We start from the raw sequence: 23,652 nt of genomic DNA on the forward strand, positions 1-23,652 counted from the left end.
CATGACATAGGGAAGTATTTTAGGTACTTTTGATACCAAACTGAACAATTTCATTGGCATAGTCACAGACAAAGCTACAGGGATTCTCATCTGGTCCTTCTGTTGCATGCCTTCCTTATTTAAGAATCCTTGTAGCCACAGCACCTCCGGGCAACCTGTTCCAGTGCCTCTCCTCCCTCACAGGAACAAGTTCTTATAGGTCCCTTCCAGCCCTAATAATTCTGTGTTGTGGGCCATCCTCCTTTCGAGAAGGCCTTAGAAATAGGTAAACAGCTCCAAAGGAAAACAGATAAAGGAGCAAGAACATGTAGTTAACAGGCAAGATTAAACATGCATTGCAATGCCCTTAACTAATGGATTTCCATAAAGGGTAAAATGAGGGGGGTATTTCTCCCCAAATGACCACCCACAGAGCCCACTCCTCAAACTCACAGCACCTGCAGCACAGACTTACCTACCAAAGCTACCATATGCATAAGTAATGAGGATTGGGTGGGGATTTTGCAGAACTATGATGAATATGCATATAGTAAATTTATACGAGGTGGAAACTGTCTCTTCTCCCTGTGCATGACACACACAATGATCCGTATGCACCCAGTACCGTGATAAAGTAATGTCGGCTTTCTAACTTGCCATTCTGGTTGGAGAGTTTATTTCCCAGGTTTCGGCAATGCTTTTACAGAGAAAAGTGATAATCAGAAAGTTTCAAGTGCACCTAAGAGGGATGGGGGGGGAATCGCCCTGACGCCCCTAACCCTCTCCCCATGTCTCCCCCTCTTCCTGCACACTCTGCTGCGCCCATCGTGGGACGGCGGCGATTCCCGGGCGAGGGAAAGGCTCCCATCACCGTTCCACTCCGGCCGCGCTTTTCTCGCATCATAAACTATCGCGACAGCCAGCCCGTGCGTGGCAGACCCATAACTACCAGCCCTCCGCTGCACCCACGGCGAGACGTGCCCGGACGGACGAGCACCACCGCCTGTTCCCTACAGAGAAAGCGCTGACACATTACGTCATGCGCGGCGCGCCCGGCGGCTTTTAACCCCGTCCCCGCGGTGACGCGGCCCGCCCCGTTAAAAGTCCCGCCTCACGACAAGGGGCGTGCTGTTGCTGACGGAAGCGAAGATGGCGGCCGCCGTTTCTGAGCTCCTGACTGGATGGTGCCTTTTCGGCCTGGCGTTGCTGGTGAGAGGGGCATCCCGTGGCTCGGCTGTTCCTGCTCTAGCACCTCTTCCACTCCGTTGTCGCCACCGGGGTTTTGTTCTTCCGTTTTCGGTCTCTTGTTGTTATAGTTCCGGTTTCCCGTTTGGTCTCCTCGTTCGGGCTGTCCCAGTAGCGGCCTCGGTAGCGAGTCGTTTTCCGCAGCTCTCAGCAGCGGTGGGCTCGTAGAGGTCGTAGGTATCTGCAGCTGAAGGGACAAGGCTGCCTCGCCTTCCTGTAGTCAGCACACTTGTGTGTGTTCCAGCCCTTGTTGTGTGTAAGCGCTGCTCTTGCTGTTGCTCGAGCTGTGCTTAGCCAAGTACGGAAAATGAACTACGTGCAGTGAATATAGCACTGAAGGATGTGGACCTGGTGGAGCAAGTCCAGAGCAGGGCCACAGAGGTGATGGGAGGGCTACAGCACCTCTTCTATCAAGACAGGCTGAGAGAGCTGGGCTTCTTCAGTCTGGAAGAGACTCGCGGAGACCTTAGAAGTAGTCTTCCAGTGTCTTAAGTGGGGGGCTATGAGAAAACTGGAAAGTGAGTTTATACAAGGGCATATAGTAATAGGACAAGGGGGAACGGCTTTAAATTAAAAAAGGGTAGATTTAAATTAGTAAGAATTTCCTTGCTGTGAAGGTGGTGAAGTGCTGGCACAGGTTGCCCAGAGAGGTTGTGGCTACCCCACCCCTGGTAGTGTTCAAGGCCAGGTTGGATGTGGCTTTGAGCAACCTGGTCTAGTGGAAAGTGTCCCTGCCTGTGGCAGGGGGTGGAACTAGGTGTTCTTTAAGATCTCTTCCAACCCAGACCATTCTGTGATCTTTAGGGCTGAGGTTAAAAGTCTGTTGATGCTCTGTCAGTCATGAATACTAAGGCACGGGGTTTAGCTTCAGTGCCTGCTTTCTGACATTCTCATTGTTCTACTCATAACTTTCTTTTCTTGTGTGTTTTAGGCTATTCTGATTTTCTGCTGGGTTTATGTGCGCAAGTATCAGAGTCGTCGAGAAAGTGAAGTGATTTCTACTATAACAGCTATCTTTGCACTTGCAGTCGCTCTTATCTCGTCAGCGCTATTACCAGTGGACATCTTTTTGGTTTCATATATGAAAAATCAAAATGGTACATTTAAGGTATGGACTTTTAAAAATGTTAATTGCCGTTTCAGAAGAAGCACTTACGTTGAAAAGGGATGTTCTTGGGTTGACAAAGTGTTTTAACTCAATGCTAATATCTGATCTAGTGCTTGAGTATTTGGGAAAGCTGGAAACTAGTGCTGTGAATACAGCACTGAATTTTGTTTGAACTGGATTTCAGTTTTCATTTCTGTTACTTGTTTTTGATATTCTACTAATTTGCAAATGCTTTTACTCTCTATTGTGCTAAGAGGAGTGTGTATGCTGTCCTGAAAATATAAATAAATCTCTTAGATGTTGCTTTTTAGTACATCATAGTGGGGCATGGTAGAATGCAACTTGTTCCTTTGCTCAAAACTAGCTTTCATTGACCATTTGAAGTTTATAAATATTTTGGGTTTTTTTTTTCCAAAATTCTCTTATTCTGGTAATGAAACATTTGGACCTGTAAAGACTTGCTGTGTTAATCTACCTGTATTGTAGAGCCTGAGTTAACAAGCACTTTTTTAAAGAGGGAAAGATGGAACAACCCTTGGGCAAGGGGGGTACAGTAATATCTCTTCTTGGCTGATATGGCCTGAACTGAACTACTGGTTTTGTGAACTTAAGCTGTAGTGTGTTGTTGTGCAGAATGAGTTCTTAGTGGGATGAGTACTTGCTGTGGTCTGCTGTAAGCTTTTCTGAAAGTAGTTCTTCCCAATGCTTAAAGTTTCAGCCTTTTTAATTTTAGAGGAGGGTTCTTGAAGGTGGGAACTTTGTGAGGACACCACCATTAGAAATAGGTCAAACTGGAGCATATTAGTAACTTGAATAACTGCTTAGTTTGGTTTGGAGTCCACCTGGATGTGTAGTAAAAGATACGATCCTGGAACAAATGAGGGAGTGGTGCCTGTGCATTAAACTGAAAGACTTTCCTTCTAGCCCTACTTCCAAAGGAAAACCTAGCTTCTGCTAGATCTTTTATAAAGCTTCAGAACTAGCTTGCAGCTAATACAGTACCTTTTAGCTGGTGCTCATGTAAATGCAAGTCATAAGAAGCTTTTGAAAATGAGTTGTGATGTGTTTCTTGGGATGTTTATTACGCAGTAGTAGTAATACAAGACAAATTAAGCTTTTGCTTCATGCTATTGTTAAAAGCTTGTATATTCAGGCCTTCTTTCTTGAGAATAAAAATGGCTGTAGGAGGTGGAAGAAACCTTTAGTATGTCATGATACTAGCATTTTAATGAGAATAATACTGTGTATTAAGAAATACATTGAGCATGACTAGCTAGAGAATAAACTGATATAACTAGGCCTAGCTGAAAAAAGTGTATCTGCTGGGGTCCAAGCAGAGTTTCCTGTTGCAAAGGAGACCCGTTTTGTTAATTTATGCATTCCCTGATTTGAGAAACAAACCTGGGAGGAGAATAGGAGGCCAAATGGGGTTATGTAGTCCCTACAGCCTTATTTAAGGAAGTATGTGTAATAGAAGAAAAACCATTTTACTTGAAGTATTGTTTTTCTTGTGCTGGGGTGCATAGATTCTGTTTAAAAATTGTACCTGAAAGCAAGCTGTTATGCTGATGATAAAGGTTTTCTCTCTTTAAAGTACCCTTTTGTCTGTGCTTCTGAGGCTCCTTGGTCCTACTTAATTCCTAGTGTTTGTAGATGCTGCTCTTGGCCTGTTGAGATAAAATTGCTGCATGCTACTTTTCAGAAGAATTATTTTCTCTCTCTTAAGGCTGAGATGAATGAGTTTTTACTTTGCAGCAATAGCATGAGAACTAATATGCTTGCCCAACACAGGTGTTGAAATTGGTGTGGAAATATTAATGTAGCCTTTCTGATAAAGTTGAGTGAAGTCAGGCCACACAAACCTATACATAAACACACAGCTTGTTGATATGGTAGTCTCAGTTAGGAGTAATGTCAAGGTAGGAGGTTCACAGCCTCTAAATGTGAAATATTCCTGAATTGTTAAAGCTTTTAACTCTGTCCTGTGCAACAGGCTTTTTTTCCTGCTACTGCTTCATGAGTAGGATGGACAGGATTGGGTTGTGAACATTTCCAAGAGACTACTACCCATTTCCTGGAGCTTTCTTTCAAGATCAGCATCTCCAAGGCCCTATATCTGATCTGGGGTCTAAAGGACTGTGACTGGCAAGAATCCTTTGTTGCTTTTGTATGGCCAGAATGAGTAAGTCTTCTCTAGATGATTCCTCTCAATGGATTTTTGAGGTGAATCCAGGTAGCAGATGTGGATAATGTTCTCTGTAGATAAGTAATTAGTTCATCAAAAAAAACCTACCAACTGGATTATTCCAGAGCTTATGCCAGAAGAGTAGTGGCAGTTACCCAGATCATAGGTAAGCACTTTTTTTGCTGCACATATTCTTTTCCTCTGCCTCTTCCAACTGTAATTCCCTGTGTCAGTGTTAGAGGTGAGGAAGTCAAGGATGCTCAACTTGCAAGGAAGTGTTACTATATTTGGACTTCTAGTTAATTTTTAATTCATCTGACCCTACTATCAACCTGCAGGTATTGAGTTTTTTTCTGTGAACAACCTGTAAAAAGCATGTTATATTAATAGCAGAGGGTAAATTGAAGGCATAGTCCTATGGTTCAAAATACTTATGATTTGTGTGTTCAGTGGCAAGTAAAGGTGTGTGTCCTGGCAACAGGGATTAGTTTAACTGTCTAAAGTGAGATACTCAGGCAGATTACCTTTCTGTGAAGGCTGTCAAAATGATGCTGCTTTTTGAGTTCACTTAAAGCAGTGTTGTGTAGCCCTTTTCCATCATGTGTTTTGAGGTGTCTTCCTTGACAAGGGCCATATAGTATACCTTGGTCAGCCGTTGATAACCTTGAGGTCCTGTCCATTCTGACAGGACGGTTGAATTTAACGTACTGTTTCTACATCTTTCAATTAAGACCAGTTTTTCTTTGCTATAAAGAAGTGGCTTATGGCATTTGGTACCTGTTGATCTTGCTGTATTTTGTGAGACTTGACAAATATTATCTTAAAGCTTTAATAATGAGTTGAGCTGTTTTGATATTAGGTTTTGCATAGTAGTTCTGTCGTACTTTAGGGAAGGAGCAGTGGTGCATGGACTTCGATGGTCATTATTCCTATGTACCGTAGAAGAGCTTTTCTGGAAGGTGGGATTACTTTGATTCATTGTGCTGTTACGTAGGAAAGCAGGCTTTTGGTTCTAGTACTAATCAAAACAACTTGAGTATTATTTTTTGAAGTCCTGTTAATATTTGCCAGAATCACTTTTATCTTGAAGGTTTTGGCTGTTTCCATTGACAGTGCTTTAGTTTGTGGGGGACTTCAAATACATCCAGTTCGATATGATCTGTTTGATCTGAAAGCTTGCTTGATTTTTAACTAGCACTTAGGAACAGAAAACCTCACCCTGCCTTAAAGACTTAAGATTACTGCTGGAATCCAAGATGTCTGGGTCTGACCTACAAGTCTCATAAATACTTAAAACAAAGCTGATCATGTTTTGCAGCAGAAAGACTTCTTGAAACAAGGATGTTACCACCATGCTGTCTTTTTTTTTTTTAATCTGTTGTTGATGCAGCAGAAGACAGGAGGTGATGACAAACATTTCTTTTTGAAATGTATGTATTCTTGCTACTATATGAAGTTAAGTCAGTGATATCTCTTTCAGTCTGATTAGACTGAACACCTGATAAAACTTGTGTCTGCCTGAGCAATTAAAAGCCAGTTGTCTCCTTAATGATTCAAGTAGTAACATCTGTTTAATGAGAGATCATATTTGCAGATGGTTCTGTTAAGATTTTGTATCTTTATGTAGCCGCTTAGAATACAGAATCACTAGATACGTCAGATCTTCTTATTCTAGAAAGATGTTCACTGAGAAGTTATCAAATGAGACCATGCTTCCTGTCCTTAGGAATTATTGGTAGGAATTACTAATTGTGAAGTAGCAATATTTAGCCATGTGTGGCTGAGATATGAATGGAGAATGTTATTCTCCATCTGATGATCAGAATCCTGGGTTTGTCTCATTTTGGAGGTAACAGGCTGGAAGATCTGAGACCTGGGTGTGAAATTTCATGTGTAACCTGCTATGACCCACTCACCAGTCTCTGGTATTGCATCTTCTTTTTGTTGGCTAAGCTTTGGAACAGGCTGATCAGCAGAATAACTGGTCCATCTACATTTAATGAAACATTGCAAATACTGAAACCTGGAATGTTGCATCATTTTGGGCTGGATTAAGTTACATTTGCAGGGAGTGGAAGCTGTCTTTGTTGGGTACTCATGAAGTTGTTGCAGAGTCCTTTAGTGACAGTAGAAGTATCTGTTCTAAGAGGGACAAAAGAATGAAATTCATGGCTATTCCTTCACCAAAAAGTGGGGAAGGTAGAAAATGTCAGATTAGTTTGTACTGCTTTCATCTGGGGAAGTAATCTGTGCAGTTTGAATAATACTGTTCTGTTGAAATATCTTAATCTAAGTCATCAACTGGACATAGTTACTGGGAGAAGGAAGACCACTCGATTACTGGGGGAAGCAAGTGCTCTTTGTAACTGATTTTCTATGAATGTAATGATAAAATTAATCTGAGAGAGCTTTGCTTTTGTTTAATGTTAGGTAAAACAGAAGCGTCTTAAACTGCCTTTTTTAATCTTTATTTACATAACATTTTATCAAGGTATTTAGTTTTCACACTTGTAACTGTACTTAAATTTCATGAATCCATCAACATGGCTTGTGTTAAGAAATCCTTGACAGTAATACATTAATCTGGGCCATGATACTCATTGTACATATCCCCACAAATTTTTGATTCACTTATCTATCAATGCAATGCATTGGTACAGGTGTTTTAAAGGTGGTAGGATGTAGGCTATCTAACCTGCATGGAACAGAATGAAGTACAGCAGAACAGTGCAGAATGCCTGAATTCTGCAGATCTTAAGAGAATTTGTGGTCATATTTCTGCATCTTAAACTGCTGTTGAAGGCAGTAATGAATGCTCACCTTCATAGTCTGTTGTGCTTCTCTGTGGTGTTTGCTGTATGTATTGTAGGCTTGGGCCGTAATGGGGGAAGACGAAAATGGACTAGATGTAGAGGCTGTCCAGATAAGTTTTAAGTTGAGTACTGGGTATGTGTGTCCAGTAAACTCATACACCTATCAACTTGAGATACCAGCACTGTTGCTGAGATTGTCAGAGCTCTGATGCTGACTAGGTAGCAGGGCTTTTTGCTTTTGACAAAGACAGTGCTGCTGTCACAGGCTTTTTGAAACAGCTCAGATGAACTAGTTAACTGCTTTTGAGATGCTGATGATGTGTGCATATGGATAACTCATCAGCAAGAAAAGGATTTTTCAATTTGTGTAAATGGGGGGCTTCAGCAGCTGACTGAAAGCTGACTTAATAGGTATGATATACCATTAAATTCCATTGCATTATGGATTTCATGTGCAAAGTAAAAGTTTGTAAGTTAAGTCATATGTACACAATGGTGAAATGGACACATCTTCATCTTTTAATGTAAGATAACATCTCAATGTTTTAATATGCTGTAATGTATGCTTCCTAGTAAATTACTCAATCCTGTAGACAACTTAATTTGAGCAACAGAATGAAAAGCAATTGCTATGTCTTAAAGATTTACATCTGTATCCTGTTAAAAATTTTACTAATGCTTTTTCTGGAGTTGGAGGAGAAGGATCCTTTTGGCATTTAAGCCCTATTGTATTTCAGTTACTAGCTATCTCTTACTGTAAAGTGGCCATGACACTTAAACTTAGGGTCTTACTGTAGCTTTTCTTGTTAATTCTTGGTGTGGGTTTTGAGTGTCTCTCCTTTGCTCATTGGAGAGATCTTCTTTGAATGCTTACTTGGAAGTAAATAGTGCCACCTGTTCACTCTTGCTTTTCCCTTAGGTGTAATTAAAGCAATGCATTTCCATAATTTTTAACACTAGGTAATTTAAGCAGTTTAATATCTTGTGTATGTATTCTGAAGATCAGATTCTTTTGTGGTGTATCTTTATACAAATGGCTAGAATTTTTTCAGTTAAAATGCTGTTGTGCTTGAGCCTGACAATCTTCAAAGGTTGGGCTTATTGTATACTTGACAAATACTTAAGGTGTTCCTTTTGTCACTTCTGCTAAAATATTTTTCACGCATTTTTGCTGATTAGATAACAAAATGCGCCTGTAACTTTCTACTCAAATTCCAGTTAAATGCTAATATAATGTATTTCAGACATTGAATTTTAAAAGCTCCATGTAAAGTGACCTATTGGAAGTCACTTAATATATTAACACAAAGGAAGATGGTACTGATTTTACTAAGATTATAGAAAATCAGGTGTTTGTCATCAAGCCTGTATTCTGTTGGGGTTTAGGCAGTTCTGACAGAACTGATAAAGCAAGTGTTAAATGTCTTTGAGTTTTACCATGCATAGTCTTCAAAGAGTATGTTCACTTGCATCTTTCATATGCTCTGTATTAGTGCATGTATCTTTACAACAACTGAAAGGGCTTGAGTTTATAAGTTTGAAAAAAGCCTATGCATAGAAATTTAAAGGTGTTCTGACAATACTGGACCTTTTCTTACCAATTCAGTTATGTTGGCATACATCCAAAATTGTTAGCTTTTGAAGAATTTTCCTTCTGGATAACCACCTTTTTGATCCTGACTTCTTGTAGATTGGGCCATACAAGAACAGTTCTGGACTATGTTTAAGCTGTACAGGCTAGGCTTGGACTTCTGGATTCAATCTCTGAGTTTGGCTGCCCATAATCATGTTACAAAACATTTAGCTTCCTTAAACCAATAGCTCCTCTTGAGAAGAAGAAAAAAGGGATGGGGAAGAGCTTGACTTCAGCCTTCTGGCTGGGTGCAGTTACCAGTGTAGTTCAAGTTGTTTTTTCACTTCCATTCTCTGAGCAGTTTGATAGGACTGAGCAATACAGTTCTGAAAAAGATCAAATTTTGCTCTTGTTCACGTAATGAATATCTACGCTGTTTCATTCTGGGAGTTATGGGACCTAAATCCTACCATGAGTTGATGAGTCTCTCTGTGGTAGGATTTAAGAAATACTACTCTACTAATTTCTGTAAAGAATTATGGCTTCTTGGTCAGCATGTGACTTTGTACAATAACTTCAGGAAAACAGTCTGCCCTCTGTATTATGTAAAGAGCTTCAGTACTTAAGCCAGAAACTCAAGGCACACTGTTAATGTCTAAGCTCTGCTAATGTTTGAGTATCAAGTAATCCAGCAAATTTTAATTGTAATACCTGGTTTAAGGTACCATTTTCTGAAGGTAACTGGAATATTCATGCAATTCAAGTCTTGGTCAAACTAAAAAGTAAAGGCTCATTGTCCTGAAAAAGGAGATTATGGCTTAAACTGAGTGGATAACTAATAAAAATATAAGTTCATAAGCTGTAACTGAACACAAGTTATTTGCCATTCTTATATTTAAGTACCATTGCATCTGTATATACAAATTTTAGTCAGTTATTCTGTGATAGAAATGCTGTATGCATTGTGTACTGTGTCCAGGTCTGAGGGCCCACAGTGCAAGAAAGACATAGAACTGTGAGAGTAAGGCCACAGTAATGGTCAGAGGGTTGGATCATGTCTCCTATGAAGAAAGGCTAATAGAGTTGGGGTTGTTCACCCTGGAGGGTGGTGAGGCACTGGAACAGGTTACCCAGAGGAGTTGTGGATGCCCTATCCCTGTAAGTGTTCAAGGTCAGGTGGATCAGGGCTTGTTAGTGGAGGGTGTCTCACCCCATGGTGGAGGGGGGGTTGGGCTACATGATTCCTGAAGGTTTCTTCCAAACCAAACCATTCCGTTATCAATCAAAACTACTCTGTTCTTTCTGGTCTGTAAAATTTTCCAGTTATGAAACTCTCCTGTGCTTATTCCTGTGTGCTCAGTCATTTTCACCTTTGCTAGCACTATGCAGCCAGTAATTTTTTTTAGAAGCAGCATTTTTGTATTTATCTTGCTGTATTTGTGTTCTTTAAGGAGTGATTCTCTTGTAGTGTTGCCAAGTACAGTAGTAGCAGGAAGTGAATCCCTGGAGAGATTCTCAGAGGAATATGGGTCTTAATACACTACTTATATCTAGACTTGTATGCTTGAAAAATAAATGTTTGATACCTTAGAGCCTTATGTACAGAATTATTCTTTGTAATTCTAAGTCCTAACAAAGCAAATTCTGCTTATCAAATTCTGTTTATCAAAATTTCGCTTAGCCCTTTGTATTGAGTTGGGTCTAGAAAACACGTTTTTCTTACCTGGCATTTTATAGAAAACATTCCCGAACTCTAGTTTGACTGAAAGTCAGTAATATTGATATCAGCTTCAAGGGGGATTTTGGGGCTGCTCTTTTAGCAGCTCCAAGTGTCAGCTTTACTGGTGCAAAGCTAGTGCTTATTTGATTGAGAGGTACTGATTTCAAAACAAGTGCAGCCTTGGCTTGAGTGGGTTCTTCCGTTAATGCTTTCCACATGCATATTTTCTGAGGAGTTGCAAAGTTAGTTGTAAATGTGTTAATTATGAAATCAAATACATCCAACTGCTGGGCTGAACAGCTCAAAACAGCTTAGTTGTTGGTGTGGTGCATTAGAAAAGACTGCACAGCTTCCAAGCCTATTATATGCTAGGTTTTGTAAAGATTCATCCTAAGGAGAGCTTTGTCCTGCAAGGACTTGACTTTGAAGCTCAGTGTTCACTGCAGTGTTCAGAATTACAAAAAAATATAAAATGGCTAGAACTGCAAATAACTATACCTTAAGTTGTCTTTTACAAAACATCTTCAAAAACTGTTCAGATTGAGCTTCAGGCTCATTAGCTGCATTGTCTGATATGTAGAAAACAGTTTTGTAAAAATGTGTATTAAGAGACTGTTTTAGCAGCTAATAACTCACTCTTGTTCTCTTAGTATTTAAGCATATAAATACTTAATATTTAAACATATAAATACTAAGAGAACAAGAGTGAGTTATTAGCTGCTAAAACAAACTAATTTTATTTCAGTTTTGTATTGGTAATATAATGTATGATAACTAAAGATTTTTTAATCTGGGGGGAAAAAGAAGAGCTTTGAAGGTATGAGGCTAACAGCCAGAGAGTATAAGCAGTGGGGATACTACTGCAGTGTGTCCTTTGAAATGCATCACATTCATGAATTTTCATTGGAAGGTAATTATCTCTAACTTAAATTCTAATACAAACTGGGTGCTTAATGTTTTTCCTTAGGCATTTGATATGAGCAGTGGTTTTGGTTCTGTAAGAATGCTATTGAATGAAATATTCTTTTGTTTCATTTTATAAAAATACTTCTTTATTACTAGGACTGGGCTGATGCTAATGTTTCAAGACAAATCGAAGACACTGTACTTTATGGATATTACAGTAAGTATTTTTAACTACTTTTTTTTTATTTCCTACTCAGTTAATGGGACCTTCCAGTGAAGGCGTGAAGTTTCTAGGGGTCATATTGAATTATCACTTTTTGGTTAAAAATTAGTCTTGCATGACTTTGGTTAAACATGAAGTCTTAGTGCTCTCCAGTTAATTTTTTTACATTGAAGAGCCCCCTAAAAATGCCTGCCCTAAAAGGCCAATCCAAAGAAAGGCTAATGGCTTCTATCATAATCTACTGCTAACATTTTTCCTGCGTGCATATTTAGAAGCCCATTAAGGGAAACTCATTGTTTTGCTGTAACTTTTATGGCGCTTAACATATGCAGCATTGTGAAACTTGCTTTCCATGAATAAAGCTTGTGCAACTGTGAGTGCAGCACTTACGGTTTAAGTGTTCAGATTCAGCAGCTACCATACTCAAAGTAACAGCTGCTCTAAAGGAGCTTAAAGGAGTTGAGTCAGGAGTGGTAATCCTAAAAAAAAACCTGAAGCAAAAGGTTTACAGAAATCAAGCGAAATAAACTGATTGTTTTCTGTAGTTTTAAAATAGTTTTTTAGTTGTCCTCATGAAACTTATGGAAAGCTCTACTACTAATCAATGTATGTAAGAGGTATCTGTGGAAGAATGATGCTTATCACCGAGTGAAATGCTTGCTTTGGTCAATCATATAATCTCAGACATAATTGCCTGCTTTTGGTCACATTTCGTAAGACTTCCCATGGAAAACTGTGGGTTGGCTCTTTTGAATGCATCTTCTTAGATCAGGAAATAATTTGTTTTTAATAGTGAACTTGTTTTTTTTCTTAACTTACAGAATGCCTTTTGCCTGCTAGTGATAGTGACAGAAACCGGAATGTGCAGTTTCATGCTGAGTGAAATGTGAAGCCAAAAGTAGTAGGAAACTTTTTTTCAAAAAGGGGCTTCAAAAATACTAGTTTGTCTCCCTCTAAGAGCTTTCACTACAGAATAGGGTAATTGCTTTGTGTTAGCTTTTTACTTTTATTATGTTGCTACAGTCTTGTTCAACAGCTCAAGCATTTCATGAGTCCTAACATGGAACAGTCTTCAAACTCTTCTGTGAACCACTTTCTATAGATTTGTGAAACTGATTGATGAACTTCCATAAGATATTTTGGGATGAGTCTTTTTTTTAAAGCAAGATGTCCCTTGATAAATCCTGAACTAATTTTTGGAATAGATTTGAGTAAAAAAAAAAAAGCACCAAACCCTGCTATTGTTTTTGGCCTGTCTGCACAGGTCTACTTGAAATATTGTAGAATTGTTATATTCCATAGCATATCCTCCAGATGGTGGTAGAGATTTAAAGATGTTTTTAACAGTATTTTTCTTTTGTGATCTGAATTTAAGGAGCTGATGTGTGATTTTATAACTAGAGCTACATTGAAGTGAACAGTAATAGGTAACTCATCTTTCAGAACTCTCCATCATTACTATATAAAAAGACAGCTTAATGCCTATCCTGCATCATTAGGCCTAGTCCCCTGCTGCTGTTGCACAGCATAGTGACATGAAAGCTGAGAAGGAGCAAGTTAAACAACTTGTCTTGTAACACTATTTGATTTTTTTTTTCTACTTGTATCCTCTTAAGAAAGTGTTTGCCTCTTGATAAATAGGCTGAGGAGAAATGAAATCTCCTGTTGTACTTAAGAATATGAATACCAGGACTTCCTCTTTCCTGAAAATGCAGTGATAATTATACAGATCTCGTTTGCCCTCTGTAGCTATAATGTCAAATTGCAGTATAAACAATTGGTACACTTGGGTCATAGTCCTTCACAATCCATGTCACTTCTAATTGTAGCAAGAATTTGGAGGCTTTGGTTTACCTGGTGTTTTAGAATATTAAGGATTACTTTACTACCTCTGTTGCAGCTTACTGAGAAAGCTGTCACTAAATGTAGAACTCCCCCTCTCCAAGTTGTTATTCCACATAAACAATATTGTTTCTCATGCGCAGCTGGCTTCTGGGCTAGTCTCATACAGACGTAGAATGGCTTTGTACTAGTAGAATAATAAATGAGAACTTTTTCAGAACAAATCTTGAACTAACTGTATCTTGAAGGAGGACTTAAGTAGCCTAGAAGCTTTACTTAGGAAAAACCAGTCTGCTCATTTGAAGCCATAGTGGCTTAGTGTGTTAATTCTCATAAAGCCAACTGTTGTAGAGCATGTCTGCCAGTACTTCAGTGGTAGAATGGTCAGTGGTTGGCAGATGCTCTAAAAACAGCATATCAGCTTGTGTTTGGAAGGAATACCCTTTTCAGGAAGGGTTATAATTGGAAACTGTCCAACAGTGGTTTTCTCTGCACCGCAATTGGGCTGAAACAACTGACAGTGACCTAGTGCTGTGTTCTGTAGCTCTTATTCCTCTAATAAGTAAATCCTACTTGCTGGAATCGCCTTGATGTTCATTGTCATTTGGTGAAGTTTTGTGAATGGTGAAAGGATGCCACTGGCAGATTCCAGTCTTCCTGTGAAGCAGGCAGATCTCTTGACCTGCATGGAATCATAGAATAGTTAGGGTTGGAAAGGACTTTAAGATCATCTAGTTCCATGGGCAGGGACACCTCCCACTAAACCATGTCATCCAAGGCTCTGTCCAACCTGGCCTTGAACACCACCAGGGATGGAGCATTCACAACTTCCCTGAGCAACCTATTCCAGTGCCTCACCACCCTAACAGGAAAGAATTTCTTCCTTATATCCAATCTAAACTTCGCTGTTTAAGTTTTCACCTGCTACCCCTTGTCCTGTCACTATGGTCCCTAATGAAGAGTCCCTCCCCAGCATCCCTATAGCCCCCCTTCAGATATGCATGTGTTAAGTATCTCCAAACTGCAGTGTGGCAAGCACTGTCTCTTAAATTCTGTGGGTGTCTCTACATGTGTGCTCTAAACTTCCAATTTTTCATTTCTCTATTTCTTAAATAGAACTATTTTCTGAAGTCAGCAGTTACTGGTATAACTTGGATGATTTTTGCATAGAGTTTTATCTGCTTACTGCAAATGCTTGATACTGAGTCATTAAAACAAGGGCTTGGGCGTCTAGGCATTAGTAGGTGCAAGTCAGATGTGGCTATATGTTTTCATGTTTTGGTCCTATGAGAAGACATGCTAAATACTGTGGAAGACTTGCACAGCTGTACTTGACATATTGTGGAGTTACATCTATAGAAACTTTTAATAAGCATGACAATTGGAAGATGACTGTTGGGAGATGACAATTGCCATGTCTAACTTTATATAGTTAGGGTGCAAACCAGCTGAAAATAAGTAATTTTGACTTCAGAATTACTTTCTGAAGTGAAGAATATATTTGATTTTTAAACAAACCAACCTTACCAAGAAATTCATGCTGAAGAGTGCTTAGACTTTGTGGCAGGAGCCATTGTCGTACTGGCTGTACAGTGAAGCACTTCAGTCGTAGTGCTTCAAGCTTCTGGTACAACCCAGAAAAATGTCTTGAAACAAAAGTTGGACCTCTGAACCAGACCAAAGAGCAGTCTTTGATTTAGAACTGAAGTCCACAGAAGAGTAATAAAGAAAGCTGAGACAGTATGTTGTGCCACAAGGTCATAGTGGCGTTAGAGGGAGGGGAATATCTTTGTCACTTGGTTGACTGGCTGTTTGCTGCTACATGATCTTTGAGTTTGAAGGTTAGCTTTCCAGGGAATAAACAGCCCTTTTAGTGGGCAGAACAGGCAATTGGGTGCTTGCCTTTGGGTAAGTAACTTGTATGAACTTATGATAAGTGCTGCTCTTCATTTTTCATAAGTTCTGAAAAATAAAGTACAAAAAAGCAGGACAGGAGACTGATCATGTTGTTGATAGGCATTTTGCCAAATCTTTCAAAGTTTCCTTTGTAGTATGAGGAAGAACAATGTTTTATTACCTTGTGAGATGAAAAATTAGGTTTCAGGTCTAACTAAAAGTTCTCACAGACAGTTTTTAGACTTCACCTGATAGATGAACAAAAATGTCTGTCTTGGAAAGATTTTGCTTGGGAAAAGCAAATGCAAAACTCTTAAGGGGGGTTTTTGTGTTTTTTTTTTTTGTGCTCAGTCCGATGAAGTTACCATGGTAACAAGGTTATTCAACAGCTCAAACAAGTAGAGCTTTTGCAACATTAAGTGTAAGTTGGCGTTTATGCAGTTACATGTAAATAAAGTTATCCTCAAGACTTTATGTTGTCTTGAAATGCATTGAAAACCTGTAACTTCTGGAAGAATATATTTAAGGTGAATTTAAGGGTGAAATACCAACAGAGCATTCATGACAGATGGAAAATTCTGGAACAAGTCTCATGCTGAATCTTGTGCATGCAGATCCTGTCTCAAAGTTGATAGAGAGTATGCTATTAGAACTTAAGGCTTTTAATATGAAACCTCAGTCCTTCTAGTAAAGCATAAATTTGAATAAGTCACGACAATTTAATGGCTTCAAATAATGTCTGTGGGACAGAAAACTGCAACCATGGTTGATTTTTACCTCTTTTTTTTAGATGGAGGTGACTACCTGACAGGTTTATGAGCTGCCTGAAGATACTAGTCTTTACTTGGGGATTTCCCAAGGTCAGGACTAAAGAAGTCCCAGGGAGAACCTTTATAGTTCTACAGGTCTGCTGACTTTACATAACTGAGTTGGCAGAAACAAAGGTTTAGCTGCAACTGGAGTTACCTTGCCTCAATTTTTGTAGTCAATAGCTTAAATAGTGTGAGAAGTATTAAGGCTGGATGCACTCTTCAAATGGAAGTGCAGTTTTTTTGCCAGAAGGGGCCCTGTTTCCAGCAGCATGCTAGAGTGCTTTTTGCCACCCTGCTTTAGTCACTGTTTGGCATTTGGTAGATGCTTGCGGTGTCCTAACCCAAATTTCAAAACTGCTGGTGACGTTCTTCCTAATGCAGATCCAAGGTGGTATTGGCCACCTGCGCTGTGAAACTGCTGTCTTTGTGACAGTCTTCTGTCAGTGTGGCAAGTTAAGGTGACCCAGCACAAAGTCTAGCAAACACTGAAGATGGTGCAAAGAAGAGTTTCAGTATGACAGGTAGGTGGTGGAGAGGGCAAAGTAGAAATCCTTGGATCAGATGTGACTTGCCTCTTAATGCCCACTGAGGAAAGCATTTCAGCATCTGACTGCTATGGTCAAGTAGATAAGATTCTGGCTTTTCTGTTATTGGTGTGAAATGGTGATGTGCTTTATGGTCTGCTTTTCAGATGCTTACAGTTAGAAGTGAGTAGTTATGTCTGAATATTTTAGCTATACTTATGCAGTCTTGACCTTACAGGCAAAAAACACGTATTTAATCTTTAACTTGGAAGCATGATCTAGCCCTGTAGTGTGGCTTTTGCCTGTGCTGTAAGAGTCAAGAATGGATCGTGGGTAGAGGAGACTTGAGAGTAGAAGCAACTCCTGTGGTATACTTCACATGCTGAGCTTCAGGGATTTAGTTTAGATAAAGACCAGGTCAAATATGATAAAGAAAAATCTGACCTAATCGTATTTCTTGAATGAGGTTGAATATGGAAAGCTTTTCTGCAGAAATAACTGAGCAAGATCAGCTGAGTCTTTAATATCCAGTTGCACTTAATATTGCTCAAAGTGTGCTGTACTTGCTTTTTAGTATCAGAACAGCATCAGCCTTGCTGCTAGATTATTTGATACCACTTATCTGCTTGAAATGGACTATTTTGAATAGAAAAAGGGAGTAGGTGAGAATGGTCTAGTAATGGCTGTCTGGGGAGTCCCAAAGGCTGAATATTTCCTCTTTTTGCCACCATTGAAAGTACAGTACTGGGCCTAATGAGCCAATGGGACTGATGTCACTTGCTGTGATTTTTAGAGGATTGTTATGTTTTCCCCAGAATTGTATTGAGAATTGCAGAAGTGTAAGGATGCTTATTAGGAAAGGCTTGCAGAAATATACCATATTATGTTCTTCCTCTAGTTTAATAACCAGCCTTTCTTTTAAGAAGGTGTAGGGCTTGAGCTGATGGAGTTCTGTGTGAAAAGCATTAATTTGTTTTGATCTGGAATGAGATTAAACCATAGGACCCAGTCTTTAACACACTTCTATAGATAGTGTAGGACTAGCTAGCTAGTTATATCTTGTAGCTTGCTCATCAGCTCTTAGGTAAGTTTTAATTAGTTTAGCAGTATTATCTGAAACTAACTTTTACCTTATCTTGCTAATTTGAAAATATCTTTGGTCAGATGTGGCTTGGCTTTTCAAAGTAAAGACTGGAAGCTTTTCTTCAAGAAATTGAATGGCATTTTCTAATACTTGACTGACTTTCCTTCAAAGTTACTTTTGGCTAGTCAGATAGCTTCTTAAAAAATATAACTGTTGCTACCAAGTAAGCTTTCAGTGAGCTGAAGCATTTTGGTTTGAAAATTGAGGGAAGAGCATACAAAAGGAGGTGGGTAAGATTAAGCTTCAAATTACTAAGCAGTTGACATAAGAGGCTTTAGTGGGATTTTTAAAAGGTTTGATCCTTTATCATGCCCTGCTTTACATTTTTTTTTTTTAATCATTCCCCCCCCCCCCCCAAGTTCACTGCTGAATTGAAGCGTGAACTGAGGGTAATTCTGTAAGTCCTTTGGAGTTCATAAAATAAGCAATAGTTCAACTGCTGGCTAGTAAATTTTCTTTCCTTTTCAATGCTTGAAATTAGCAAGAGCTACAATGAGAGTGAGCTAATGTTTGTTTCTTTCCTTTGAATTGCTATGCACTAAATGAAGTATCAGCATATCCTTGTCTCTTCACTTAATTATTTCTCCTAGCTTTGTACTCCATCATACTGTTCTGCGTCTTTCTGTGGATTCCCTTTGTCTATTTCTATTATGAGGAGAAGGAAGAAGACGATGGCAACACATGCTCAGTAAGTTCACTCTGGCAAATGCACCAAGCAAGGAAAAGACAAATGAAAGCAGATGAAAACAAAAGCAAGAATGATTGTCTAATTTGGCTATTACAGTGTTAATTTCCAAGTCTATTGCTACACTTACTTTAAAATACCGAGACAGCTCTTAACACTTAGTCTGACATAGTGTACTCTAAGCACTGTGGTCTCACAGGAAATGAAACTTTAGTGAGATAAGTAATTAACATTTGTATTGCCATGAGTTCTCCTACAGAATCCTTTGAGCCTTATTTAATATACAGGAAAAACTTCTTGCATGAGATTTTTCTTCAAATAGAAAATGTATTTCAACAGGTTTTATAATAGAAGACAGGAAGATTGTACTGATTCTGAGAGAGACACTAAATTTGATTACCTTCCTTACAGTGTTTGCATTTTTTTTTTTTAAGTAGGCAGTAGTAATTTACCTGTAGCTAGTACTTGTGTTTTTGTAATGCACAGAAGATTTTTGACTCTCATGACATTCTAGGGAATGTAATAAATGCATTCCAGTAAGGTGCTAACTTCTCAAATGAAAATACTTTTCTCTAAAGAGTCTTTTAGTCCTTGATCATGATCATTTTCCCCTCTATTCATTTGTAACCTTAACATGAGAAAAAGTCTTCTAATCCCAGCCATACTATAAACCATTGGTAATAAGAATTTTCTTTGAGCGTGTTGGCACTGAGCAAATATACCCTAGCTACTGGCTAGAGCTGCTCAAGTGCGTAGTTTATGATGGAAGCATAAGTTGAGAACTGTGAACAGTGATATCAAGCTATGAGATTCTTCAAGAATGTCTACTTCTGACTTGTGTTTAAAACTACTCATTTTCTGTGGAAGTAATTTTGTAGAACACCTGTTGCACTAACTATACTTTGCCATAACTTGCTGGACAAATTCCTTTGGATTTTTTATGTTAATATATGAACTTCTTTTAATTTACAGCAGGTTAAAACTGCACTCAAATATACCTTGGGATTCATCACAATTTGTGCGGTTCTTCTCTTAATTGGGTAAGTATCTGTATTGATTGTTAACAGGGGATATGCTAAATAGGCCCCCGAACAAAACTGTTTTGTGCAAATTTAGAAAAGGGAGACTATAGTGTACTCAATTTGTGTAATGAATATCTAGCTTAATCTCTAATAGTCCTTAAATAGCCTGAATATTAGGTACCTGGAAAGTAAAAGTTTAACTGGAAGATAAAATGATTTTCTTAATTATGGAGGTACTTGTGCTTACAAGCTCTGCCTGTTTGTTCAGTATGAACATCCATGAAGAATATGATGAATATGACATTTACTGTTATACACTGAGCTATCGATACAGTTGTAAAATATTTGTGCTCTTCCTATTTTTTTTTTTGTCTCTTACCAAATGCCTTCATGGACATTCTAACCAGCTTTTAGGAAAAGAGTAGGTTTTATGTGCTTAATACTTTCCTAAATGGAAGTGTTCTGTGAAGGACATAAGTGTAGTGTGGGGTTATACTTGAAATAGTTCCACCTTGTATGATAAAAGCTTTGCTGGTATTTGGTGAAAGGCAGACATTTCTGAAGTGCTAGCTTGTTTGCAGCGAGTGCTGCTATTGTGAAACTCCAAGCAGTGGTACAAATTCAAGTTCACCAGTAAGCATGACATGCACACCAGTATTGAATGTTTCTAATGCATGCTGTGTCATAAGTTTTTTAGCATTTTGACTGCAGCAATAAAGTTGGTAAAATTTACAAGATGTGTGCTAAAATTATCCATATTGAAGTACTGGAATGTAGGCACTAGGGTGAAATTAATGCTTCTAATTGTATTCCACCTTATTGGGAATATTGTTTTAGTTATGATAAACATTTCAGGTACATCTAACAAGTCTATTGTCCTATCAATTAAAAGTAACATTTGCCATTATAAGAGACTAAAGGAGTTTGAGCTAGCTTAATCATGGTCCAGAAATATTAAAGATTCTGGCAAAAGCTGTTTCATAGTTGGCTAACATCATAGGCAGACATATATGTCCTGTGTGATATATCCAGTTCTGAAAATTTTGTGCTATATTTAGGTGTTAGCTGAGGCCCCAGTAGCTGTTAAGTGTGTTTGTTCTTCTTTTCTGGTAACACGGACCTTTGGTTCTTGACTTCCCTATTGTCCTCTTTGCTGCTAGGTTTGTCCTTTAAAGGCTTCACAACTTGTAAATTACAGCATCTTTGTGGTCCCCTCTAATATGACAGTGAGATTGACTTGCAAACCAGACAGTACTTGGCCTGGGACTGAGTTACTGAACAGTGCTTCTCTATAGGTACAGATTTAAAACCCACTGATCTAAACAGCAGGAGTATCTGCTGCAGGAGGCAGGTCTCCTTTAGATACTGATGGGATTATAGAATATCTGGGTTCTAACTGGGGCTATCTTGCTGCTGTTATACATATAAGGCTGCTTGCTTTCTTTTAAGATGATAATGATTAAGTAGTAGCATCATCCTAATGCCCTTGAAATGTACTTAAGATGCTGCTGCGGAAGATAAAAATTCTTGTCTGTCCTCTTGAAGGCAAACAAGATTAGACAGCTCAGTTTAGAAAGCAAATGAGGTGACTGTGCTGAAGAAAAACGTGAACTTTAGTCCTAGTATAGTTATATGTGTGTGTGTATATGTAAATAAAAATAGCAGATGTTTCAGTGTTAGGTACATGCTTGCTGTGGGAAAGTTAACTATCTTAAGTCAGTAAACTGCACAGCAAGGACAAAGAGAAGGACTCAGAAGTACCAGTGTGATGGGGAAGAGGTAGAAGTATTGGAGCTGAAGCTTGTATATGAGGGGCTCAACTGAACTTGGTAGTGAAGACAAATCTTTCGCTATTGCCTATACCTGGCAGTAGCAGATTTTTTTTCCACTGGTGGTCCAGATCAGAGCAGCACTAAAACAGAGCAGAATGTTATGTACTGAATTTTATTTTACAAGACAGGGTTTAATGGACTAGAATACTCATGCACACAGACTGAGAGCAAGAGGGGTTGGGATGTTTCCTGTTAACTGCGTAGAAGATAGCCTGTCTTCTTGTGCTTACATGACTGATGTCTTTTATCAAGACATTCTGTTCTGATTGATTTAGCAAGTAACCTGTATAATTAAAACAGTTGAATAAATAGCTTGGTTCTGCTAAAGATAAGTAGGTCTGTCTTTTGAAGTCCCTATCTCTCTTCTGGTCAGCAGTCCTCAAAAAAACCATAAAAGTTATATTAAGCTTGAAGTTTCAGATGTTTAATGTACTCCATTAGAGATCTATGACTATTTTGGGAAATGTACCTGGTTTATGCCTTGTGATCTTGGAGTTTTTTCTGAGTTGGTAGCACAGCTCAATGAACAGGATTCTTTTGTCTAAATTGTTAAGCAAGAGTAGTATTTATGCCTCTTACTCTAATTGTTTGTTACAAAGCCTCTTCCTGTGGCAAAAATATGCATATCTTTAATAGCACTTAAATGCCCTTCACACAAATAACTTGATGCAGAGCATCATTAAGAGCAGAGTATGGGACAAATATACTGGAATACTCAGAGCTAATACTTGCAATGCGCTTCCCTTTTTTAGAAATGATGTGCTTTCCTTGAGTGTAGCTTATTTACTCTAAATGTCATGTGGTGGATCCAGGGGGCTTAAGATACTGCAATCTACATTAAGGCGCATTTATACAGCAATCTGGTTTGAAGTAAAATGTTTGCTTCTGAGGCTAATGAATGTTTGGTTTTAAAAGGAGTGTTTTCCTGACACTCAGTGTTTGGAATTAAACTGGTTACCTTAAATTTTCTGGAACCATTAGCTTTTAAAAAGCTATGAATATATCTCATTAGCCTATAAATAGTTATGCAGATTATATTATAGCAGAACTCACTTTAAGGAAATGAGCTTAATTTATTAGAAATTATTTTCTGAAGGATGACAATTAATGGCACTCTGATTTAAGGATAAAACTTGACCTATCTACACCTGTGTGTATTTTTAGGCCTGCCAAAAGTTAGTAGCTTTAAACTGCATGTCTTGCATTTACTTTACTTGTTCTTCAGCCCAGATATTGGTCTAGATCTTAGTCATAATACTCCCACGATGTGTTTTAAACAGCATAGTAGTTTGCTTCTGTGCTTAAAATGAAAATACTGCAGTGAATAATCTAATTTGCGTACAGAACTCCAAATGTAAGACATCACAGCTGAGCTGTTGTGTTTGTTTGCTTTAAGTGAATTCAGCTACACCTCCAAAACCCTTCACTGGCACTTGTGCTCTATTAACTGGCTGTCAGTGGGCTACTTGTATTATATCACAATGACAGATGAATTATTTAGCATGAAAACTTCTATCATTCTAATGATGTCTACTATGGCCCTCAGTCTTCCTTGGCCATTTAGTCAACACAATAGCCAAGACTTATGCATGAAGAATTAGACTAAACTGCTGTGTGCTGTCTGGTGCAGTGGATGGGCTGTTTCAGAGGTCCTTTGGGAGTGTGAACTGGATGCCAGTCTGTAGATGGCTAGGCATGCTACCTCTGTTTTGTTCTTGTGGCCTGTCAAGCTAGAGGCCAAAAGTCTGTTCCGGTGGCTTAGTTAGCCTCCTGTTGAAGGACCCTGTTCAGGACAGGAAGTAAGATTCCTGCTTGCTTGGGACTAAACTATATGAGTCTAGCACCTGCATTCCTTTCTGAGGCCCTTGGAACTTGAGCAGGAGCAGAATCAGATGTCCATCTCCTTCAGCCATGATTTAGCTGAGTACTAATTGTAGAGTGTTTCTAGTGAGTACAGTGGCTTCTGCTCTCACCAGTGTCCTTTGTCACAGTAGTTGTAGGTAGTCTCAGCAAGAAGACCCAAACAGGAAAAAAATCATTGCTTCTGAAGGCTGGGGGGGAGACAAGCAAGTTATAAATATCTGAAGATGTTCTTAAATCTCAGATAGAAAATTTATACTGATGCTAAAATATTAAGACTTGA

General features: G+C 38.8%; 1 protein-coding gene across 1 annotated transcript in view; it reads left to right on the forward strand.

Moving 5' to 3' along the window:
* The first annotated feature begins 1,093 nt into the window (after positions 1-1,093).
* LMBRD1 (LMBR1 domain containing 1) overlaps positions 1,094-23,652 on the forward strand; it is an 82,359-nt gene continuing 59,800 nt past the window's right edge. The window contains exons 1-5 of the mRNA XM_065681453.1: positions 1,094-1,188; positions 2,156-2,332; positions 11,686-11,746; positions 18,561-18,658; positions 19,628-19,695. Of these exons, the coding sequence (XP_065537525.1) occupies positions 1,129-1,188; positions 2,156-2,332; positions 11,686-11,746; positions 18,561-18,658; positions 19,628-19,695 (464 nt within the window). The 5' untranslated portion in view covers positions 1,094-1,128. The remainder of the gene's footprint in view (positions 1,189-2,155; positions 2,333-11,685; positions 11,747-18,560; positions 18,659-19,627; positions 19,696-23,652) is intronic.

Source organism: Lathamus discolor, chromosome 5, assembly GCF_037157495.1.
Source record: "Lathamus discolor isolate bLatDis1 chromosome 5, bLatDis1.hap1, whole genome shotgun sequence".
In the NCBI taxonomy this organism is placed as follows: domain Eukaryota; kingdom Metazoa; phylum Chordata; class Aves; order Psittaciformes; family Psittacidae; genus Lathamus; species Lathamus discolor.